The sequence below is a fragment of the Octodon degus genome, unplaced genomic scaffold, assembly GCF_000260255.1.
Source record: "Octodon degus isolate 3935 unplaced genomic scaffold, OctDeg1.0 scaffold00022, whole genome shotgun sequence".
NCBI lineage: Eukaryota > Metazoa > Chordata > Mammalia > Rodentia > Octodontidae > Octodon > Octodon degus.
This window is the reverse complement of record NW_004524598.1, coordinates 19,113,870-19,123,564: the sequence shown is the minus strand read 5'-3', so window position 1 is coordinate 19,123,564 and position 9,695 is coordinate 19,113,870. Positions and strand designations below refer to the sequence as shown.

The 9,695-nt window shown below is 42.4% G+C and overlaps 1 protein-coding gene across 1 annotated transcript in view; it reads left to right on the top strand.

Moving 5' to 3' along the window:
• The first annotated feature begins 8,290 nt into the window (after nucleotides 1–8,290).
• LOC101576585 (cysteine-rich secretory protein 3-like) overlaps nucleotides 8,291–9,695 on the top strand; it is a 27,555-nt gene continuing 26,150 nt past the window's right edge. The window contains exon 1 of the mRNA XM_023711936.1: nucleotides 8,291–8,399. Coding sequence (XP_023567704.1) covers nucleotides 8,363–8,399 — 37 coding nt within the window. The 5' untranslated portion in view covers nucleotides 8,291–8,362. The remainder of the gene's footprint in view (nucleotides 8,400–9,695) is intronic.

The window sequence follows — 9,695 nt, the reverse complement described above, 5'->3', positions numbered from 1 at the left end:
GAAAACATTCTCTCAGGCTTTCACAGAGAGCACATTGGCCAGGCAATGGCCGTGACTCATCCACATGGTTGACACTGACAAAGGTTCTACAATCTGAGGTACAGGGTCTCAGGATAAATCCCAAGGGGATTTGACTGACCTTATCAGACCCAAAAGCTACAACTCTTGTTGCATAGGTCCTGCTTTACCTTGGTCTTAACCATCCAGCAGAAAAGTATAAAAACAAAATATAAGAAGTAAAGCCATGCTGTTATGTTGAGCTGTAGGGGACTCAGGTCAACAATTTCTGACATTGCCAGTCAAGCAGAAGACCCAATACTATTATGGGCTACTGGACTCCTTTAGAATATTTTGCTGAGTTTACACACTTATAATATTCAAATAACGGAACTTAACCAAAAAAAAAGGGATACAGATGAATGTCCATTTTGTACCTGTGTATTCAAAGTGGTTAGGATAGATATATAGTTACATTCTCTTAATGAATAGAATGATTTGTTCTAATGGTGTTTGTAAATAGGATATCATGTCTGTATCTTGTACAGCAATTAACCACTAGGAAGAATGTATGCAATGTGTTAATTATTGAGACTGTCCTACCAATTTGATTTGAAACTGTCTCATTGCTATTTGTTTCTCAATAAAATAATGGAAAAAATAAATTTAAAAAATTTAAATTTAAAAAAAAGAAAAGAAAAGTGGTTCATCTGGGCTTCTACTCTCAAGGTTAAGAACTTATTCACAAAGTCAGGGCTCTCTCACAGCAGAGAAATATTGGCAGGAAACCACTTACGTGAATTGTTGCTTCTGTCCTGTAAAATATCAGGCCAGCCCTTCTTTCACCTGCAGTCTTTTCGCCTCCATAGGAAAATTCAGGCTGGATGTATTCTGAAACTTAATGACCACACATCAGTGAGCTGCAATCATTTTACAGTTAGTTAAAACCTGCTTTATTGCACTTTTAATGCAATACTTCCCTGATGATGGGGCTGGCCAACACAGCACCACTGAGGCTTTGATATGTGTAGATTTGCTCTTCTCTTTAACAACCTACTTTGAGGGAATAGTATGATTGCAGTTGTCTTTGTTCTGCAAGGACTGGTCTTGTTCACTAAATACTTGCACGGGCCATGCATAGCAGTGCACTTACTGTACTTCTATCTGATCGTGCACGCATTCCATGGTACACTTCTTGACAAGGAGGGCCGTGTCTTATTCACTGTGGAATTCAAACATGCTAATACCATGGCACATTCTAGGAGTTCAACAGGTTTTTGTTTAATAAACAAATTAATTGAGATTTATTACCTTCTGTCCTTTTTACATGTGATAATAATAGATTTCACTTATAAATAATTTAATTAAAGCTTTAGATAAGTGTTTTATCAATGGGATGTCACTTGGCCCTGACAACTTCAGTACCATGGAGAAGGATCCCAGTGCACAAATGAAACACAAAAACAGAGAGCAGGAGAGATATTGCAATATCCATGAAGCGTTTAACTTGTGAATATGATCATTTGCCTCATATGAATCACACTTCACTTACCACAACTATTGTCCCTGTTCTCAAGTGAATTCAGAGCGAAACCACCAGGTTGGGAAGCTAAATAGGGCACAAGTACTGCATAATTAACCAGAAGTAAACTAAAAGTCAGGGCTTGAGTGAGTTCACATTTCAAAGAGCCCAAATAATTAACTAAATCCGCCTGCCTTTTAGTGCCCAGTGGCATACAAGAGATGAAGAACCAGTCCTTAGCCAAATGAAGGAGATCTTGGAGGAGATGGGATGCAAAGTAAGCTCTCACTCTGTGCCTCAAGGCCTACCTGCAACCAGGAGCAGCCCCACTCTCTTCCTTCTACTCTGCTCACCAAAACTTTATAAAAGACCTATGGACTTGAACATCTTAAATTTCTACCTCTCCCCATCAAGCGGGGAGTGTTTCTTTTATTCTGTGTATTAAGCATGCCTCTGACCTTTCCTATCACCTGTTGCTTGCTGTTTTGTCTGCTTCAAACTTCCTTGTCCTAAAACAAGAAATCTAGAGGTAGAAGTTGGTTGCAAGAGAACTCCAACAGATTAGAAGAAAAAAATCATTATATTTGGAGCTAGTATATAATTCCAATCTGTCCTATTTATGAGTAGTGGAACTTTGAAGTAGCAACTTTTCTAGACTCCAGGCTGCTTCCTTGATCTTTGTCTTGGGCCCAGGGCTGTGGGCTCTATTGGCCTGCTCATGTGGCTTCCCTTTGTACAGTGGCTGAGGTCGCCCCTGAGCCCTGGAGATCTGTGTGGCAACTTGGGCAGTGGTTGATGCTGTTACCAAGCTCTTGTGGACTCTATAGACTCACATGGCTTAGAAGCCTCCTCTGAGGCTCCCTTCTATAACTTATCTTTCACAGAGGCTTTTATCTGTTAGAAGACTCCAATCTTTTGGCATCTTTCCTGGTACTGATTACAGTGGGCAGGTGGGTAACTGGAGGTAGAGAGGAGCCTACTCTTCTCCACCTACAGGCAAAGAGAGGAAACATTTGGCCATTGTGTTTTAAGGTGTACAGATCTCAGGCGAACTGCCAATTGGGAGATTTCCTTTTTTCAAATGGGTCATACTGAAAACCAGTCCTTTGAACTTCTGGCAACCCAAGTCCTATTTGCTAGGCACAAAGCCTGACTCCTCTGGGCCCAGTTTCTATGGTGGGAGTTGATCAACAAGCAAGGTTACTCTAGTAATCACTCAGCTGAGGGACCCTTACCTATCCCATCAGAGAAGGCAATTTTACCTTAAGAGAGAAGCTCATCAGGGGTCAGGGGCAGGGGCCTGTAATCATAGATTTTTGGCTGCAGTGTAGCTGAAGCCATGCCTGTCCCCATGCAATGTGCCCATTTGACTAGTAGACAGGACACCTAGTACAAGACCTGAGTCATCAGCGGTGGTGGCACCTGTTGACCAGTCTGTGGCTGACACATTCCCTGACCTTGCACAGATTCCAGCACACACTAATTTTCCCTTTATCTCAAACATGCATTTTCTGTCCCTGCAGACTTTAGCTCCAAATATGTGTTTGCCTTTGACTGAGTGGATGCCCAAATCGTTTGTTTTTTCCCAAAAGTATATGTGAACTCTCTTGCCTATTTTCATGGACTTTAGTTTAAGACCCTAGAGATTCAGAACTTAAAACAGGAGCCTGTTAAACTACATAGATGACCTCCTCATGTGTAGTTCCACTAGGATGTTAGCTGGTCAAAACACCAGCAAGATTCTCAACTTTTTAAAGCAAAATTGGGTTATGAGATATTGCAATTTAAGGTACAGATTTCTAAAAAAAAAAAAAAAAAGTGACATATCTGAGTTATGTTGTGACCCGAGGGCAGAGACACAGGCAGTTTTCTGGCTGGGTCTTCCAGGGTCTGAACAGCCGCTGAGGACCTCTTGGCAATGGCTGGCCTCTGCCCCATATAGGTGCCCCCCGCTAGAGCAGTAGCCAAACCTTTACATAAGGCAACCTGGGAAACAGAAGGAGAACCCTTCACATGAACTGCAGCCCCTTGAGAGGATTTCCAGACCCTAACATGGGCCCTAGGGCAAATGGGCCCTACCCCTGGGAATCTGAGACTTCATTGGCAGCTTTGTCCCTGGTGGCTGAAAAGAAGGGAGTGACTGTGAAGCACTCCCTGCATCTGGATCAGGAACACTGGGGAGTTTCCTATTTAACCAGTGCTTAGATGGACAGATACAGGGCAGACCTGGCTGTACAAGAATAGTAGCTGCCATGCCACTCTTAGTCTAGGAATCTTAGAAGGTCAAAATGGGACAGAAGCTCTCATTTCTAATCTCATACCAGGAGAAGGTCCTGGTAAAACTCGAGGGACATTTGTGGATGACCAGAGAAAGTCTCACTACATATCAGGCCATACTTACTGCAAGCCCAGAGGTCTCTCTTACATTTCATACCATTCTAAACCCAGGTCCCCTCCATCCAACCTGGCCCAGAATTCTGCAAGACACCCTGCTCAGTGAGAACAGCCCCTGACGGTGCCAGCCGCACACATGCCCTGATGGCAGCGTTTGCTCAAAGGACTATGTTCCCAGGATGGTCATGCCATGGTCAACCCCACCAAGGCCACTGAAGCTCAACAGGGAGAACTCACTGTCCACACTCAGCTCTCCAACGTGCGCAGTGCCAAGGGACCAACATGCACACTGACTCCAAATGTGCCTTTCTGATCTCACATATGCTCGCAGCCATCTGGAAATAAAGACACCTTTTGGCTAGCAATCAGCGGCCAGTGAGATGGGCACAGCAGCCCCTTGATCTCCTGATCAATCTCCTGAGGGCAGCAACTCTACCAAGCAAGGTGGCAGGTGTCCACTGCCAAGCACATCAAGCCCCCTGGAACCTTGTCGCCCAAGGTATTCCAAGGCACATTCAGCTGCCAAACAAGCTGTCCTCCGAAGTAATCTCTGTCCTACACTAGCTCTTCAAGTGGTCCCATTTCAAGATCTTGACTTAGAGCCTGGGTATTCCTCAGAAGAGCCTCAAATGATCGCAATGAGGGACGAGTCCTAAGGGCCATGGGTGGTGTGCAGGTCCCAGGCTGTTCTAGCCGCAATGAGCACAGTGGAAAACCATGGATCTCTACTTGGTGCTTTCCATATAGGGCAGGTTGCTAGCGATACTTTATGCTGTATCTGAAGGACAGAGTCTGGATTCTTCCATTTGACAAACAAAGCACTGCAAGTGTAGACCCGATGTTACAGGCAAAGATACATATATTGAAGATAATGAAAGCTGTGCTCTAGGCAGGTCCATATCAGCAGCAGCTCCAATAGAAAAGTGTTGACAGCACAGCAGGGAAATAGGAAGAAGGTAAAGATAAATCTGGCCTTCTGTGGTGGATCAATGAGTGAGCAACTGGGAACACCCAGCTGAACTTAGGCCATGTCGTCCAGGTTGTGGAAGACCCCGCTGAGGCTGTTGCCAATGGCATAAAGCACAAAGGCAGAACTGCAGGAGAAGATGGTGTGCTATTGATTTCCTGGAGAAACTTTTCACGCTGCTTTTCCTAATACAAACTCAGCCATTCTCACAGGAGGAGCTTGGGTCTTCACTGATGCTGAGGGTGGCTGTGGTTCTGTGGCGGGGAGCTGTGGTCTTTTATCTTGAGAATCTCTTCCTGCTTCCAGTGCAGATCCCTCAACCTTCTAGCACAGACCCTTCACCCAGTGTACACCAACTTTCTAGCTTGTACCCCTAGCCACTGGGATTTCCCAGTGCACATTTTATGGGCACAGACTTGCATGCGGTATTGTTGTGGGCTTTAGACCTCTAGTTGGACTCATGTAGGACATTGCTGTGGGATCCAGACCCTCAGCTGGATTCCTTGGGTCTCTAGTGTGTGGGTAGATCTCTGGCACTCTTCTGCATTTGACTTTTTGAGTGACTATTATAAAATAATCCTATAAATTATGTATCCTGGGTTAAATCTATTCCTTTGTAAATTCTGACTACAACAGCTTCTGATTTTAAATAATGGCTACTACACCCCATACCTCTCTATGGTTCTCCAGTCAAAATATTGATGGGAATGACTGGCAGCACACTGAGTTATCTAAAGGCTCCTTAGTACTCACATCTCTTCCATAGTTCACTCTGATTCAGTCACATACACAAGATCTTGTCATTGTGTATGAAAATTTAAGGATATTTGAGTAGGGAAAAGGTTACTGAAGGTGAGGCCATGAAATCTAGTAAGATCTACCAGGCCTGGACCTTAGGAAACTTTCTAGGTCATTGGTATTTCTTCTTCTCTTTGAACAATGGAAAGAGGATTAGCCCTGGGGAATTGTCCAAATTCAAGTGGTAAGAGATGGAGTGATCCCCAGCTCCAGTGGTGTTACCTTCACTCCTCCCAACGTCGCTATGGCATGCAGGATCTTTATAAGACCTGGAGCTCCGAGCAGTGTAAGCCAGGTCTGGAAGATGTGCTTTGTCTGTGCCCTCTATAATCCACAGATATCTACCTCATTGTTTGAATAGATAAAATGGTGGGCACCCCCCAGGTGAAGACTGGCAAACAGACTTCACTTACACACCTCGCTAAGTGGAGCTATTTTTGCTGCTCTCTTGATGGATACAACTCACTTTTCAGGTCCTAGCCTATATTTATCAAATGACCTCTTTTTCCTTCTTCTCTTGGATCTTCTTGGGTAGCTCAAAAACTACCTCTACAAGAGATAATAGGTAGTGGCAACTTAGACAAAACCTTCAATTCAATCACATCTCTTTCCTAATATCTAAGTCACCTAATTACTTGAGAGATGGGCTGGATGAAATTGCCTGCAGCATTGGCACCCACCAAAATCAAAGAGGTTCACTAGCTAGTAGTAGTGGCAATATGAAACCATCAAGGGGCAGATCTCCTAACTACTGGAAAAGAGCGATTACATTTATTTTAAAAGAAAAAAGTCCATCTTCTGACAATGAGTCTGAAATAGAGAGAGACACAGCACAAAAGATAGCTGGCCACACTTCTGAGATCTGTCAAGAGTCATCAGAGTCATGGGCATCCTGGCTAAATAGCTGGAATCAGTGTCTTGTTCAGTTTCCTGGACAGGATCTGTAGTGATACTGTTCTTCAGATTACTATTTAGACCTCCCATACTTAATCTATTAGCCAACTTTATTTATTCCTGTTTAATGCTGTTAATCTAAGATTTATGACCTGAGCCATGTACAAAACCCTCCTCCACATCTACAGCTCATGAAGAAATCCTCAGAGGAGTCATAAGGCCCGTTTAGGCCCTAGATAAGGGAGGTTTATTGTTCTCCACATAGGTAGGCTCCTCAGTGCGCCTGCTCACTATAAAGCAGCCATGGAAAATGGACATTTGTCCCTCTGGACCTATCAAGGATTTTTAGTGACCAGGTCTCTCTTGGGGGAAATAACATAGGTAAAACAATTGGGCTATGGAGCCACTCCTCCTTCATTCGCATAACCTTGGGCAACACACCAGGACCAATCCTTCTTCTAGGGTACTAAGAGAGGCAGAAATAAAAACAACAGAACCAGGAAATTTCTAGAGACATAGGCCAGAGCACATATGTGATAGCATGGCATGATCCAGAGTGACCTTTCCTTACTCAAAATTCATTGACAGTTCATGCATGCTGGCTGTGTGTTCTGCATGCCAATACAGCCATGAATTACAGGGAAAGTCACTTGCAGTAGACCCCAGGGAGATGGCTCAGGGCCCTGTCAATCATTTTGTCAGTCCTGAGTTCACAGTCAAGCACACTAGGTAGAAAGCATATTTTTTCAAATCCAAAAGCCTAACTTCATTCCTTTTCTGCCTGCTGCATGGGCACCACTGCTGTTCCCACTCAGGAACTTTTTGTTTCAGCTGGCATGAACCCACTGTTCAGAGAAGTGCCTTCCACTATTAACTTCAGCGCATGTAAGACCATGTGTGTAACTTGCAGTTTATAGCTCAGCATACAGAGGCCATGGAGATACTCAGTGGTCTAAGTGCCTGCCTGGAAAGGGCAAGGACAGGGGTTTGATCCCTGGTATTGCATGTCATACTGGCCCTGCTCCAGGTGAGCTAAGCTGGCCACCAAGACCAGGCATGGTAGTGCATGCCTGTAATCCCAGCAGCACTCAGGAGGCTGAAACAGGAGGATCATTATGAGTCCGAGTTGTGAAGTGAGACGCTGTACCAAATACACAAAATTAAAAAATAAAGTAAAAATATAGCTCAGCAAACACAAGAAACTGAAGTGTATCTCTCAAATTCCCATCATGCACTCTATTACTTTTGTCATAGATTTCATTAGCTTTAGTACTAAGCTAACTGTCTACATCTTGTTTGTCTTCTCTTTTGAGACCCTAAATTGCCTAGAATTGGCTCAATCTTACAACCCTCCTACCTCCATATCACTGCGTGCTGGGATTGAAGGAGTGTTCCTCCACGTCCAGCTCTCCCAGCTTTCTTACTGTAGAAGTAGTCTGCAGAGCACTGAGGTTGTGATGAGAGTAACTGGCACTTGGAAATTTCAAAATATTTATTGGCGAAAGTATAGGTCAATTACAGCTATATTAACAATCAAAATAACAAATGGGCAGTAGTAAACACTTGCAGCTATTTATTTCTAGTACCTATGAAAGTAATTGCTAAATGACAGCAAAATTTCACTTAGATGAGAAGCAGTGAAATTTGAGACCATTGGTAAGACACATCCTGTTTCATTCTGTTTCTGGTTATGCAAGATTTGCTTGTACAGTCAGGTTTTATTAAATAGCAAATACTTGTGATTATAAAAGACTCTGATCTCCTCTCTCTGGCCACCTTCCCTCCAGCAGATGAAACAAACTCATCTTGCTCTGAGACCCAGAGGTGGTAAGTGGCAACTCCTTTACTTCAAAATAAATGGTTCATTATGCTAATACATTTGCAACTGGAGAATGGAAAGAGGGTAATTTAATAAACATGCATGAATGTAATTTAAAATCTATTTATTAGATGTGCCAAGAATTTTAGCTAAGAAGATAATGTTAGCTTTATTGCTAGATGGAAAATGAAACACTGATTTTATTGAGCGGTAGTTTTTATTAATCAAAACACAATTGACAATGCCATAATAAAGACATTATTAGATAAAGCATGAGAAATCATCCTTGATAATAGTTTCAAATTAGTGAGGACAAAATTCTACCAGTGATATTAAGATAGAAATCCTTTATCAATAATCATACAAATAAAACATAATTTATACAAATTAAAAAAGAAACAGACTTCTAGAAGTTTCCCAATCAAAATCCAACCTATCCAAGTTTCTACATTTCATAAAGATAATTTAAATGAAACACATATTGTATTTTCATGTAAGAAACAATTCTACAGAGAACTTAGCATGTTGTGCCAAACCAAAAAAAAAAAAAAAAAAGAATTCTAGATAATATTTGGATATCACAGAACTAAGTGATGCCAATAGGAAAGGATTTATGCACCTACCCCTTCAGAGAACAGTTCACTTCCAAAAGGTATGCAGTCATGCTTTTCACTCCAGTGACCGCAATCCATTAGGAGCTCTAGGATGGATCACCTCTTGCTGGAGAGAAGTGTTTCTCCTTCTAGTTAAAACACGAAACTAGAATGTCTGCCTGTGTAAATAAACTCTGAAGGCGGATCAAAGGAGGTAAACTGATTATGCATTTCAAAGCCAAGAGCTACTCTTAACTATTGCTTTGAGATGGTTGGGGCTCCTTAATTGAGCTCAGATTAGTTATGGCAGGAATAGATTGGAAAAAGTATCTAAGCATTTAAGCTGTGTAAATCGCATAGTCCTATGGAGACAATTCTGTATTATATACACAGTTCAAGAATAGGGGAGGGATTTCACTCTTGGTAAAGAAAAGATGCTCTTCAGGATCTGGAATGGTGGCTACTCTTATTTAAATCTCTTTTTAGATTTCTTGCCTGTAAGGCTGATCATTGTTACAAGCTGTATGTTTGCATGATTGCTTTCTGTCTCATAGGTTCCTGATGAAATGACAGTGGTCAAAATGAAAATTAAACAGTAAGAGTTAGAAATAGTGGGTCTCATGTAACTCGGTAGTGTTGGAGCTACAACTCTTGTTGCATAGGTCCCAAATTTTCTGATCAAGGAGATTATCGGGCCAAAGAGGAAAGTGA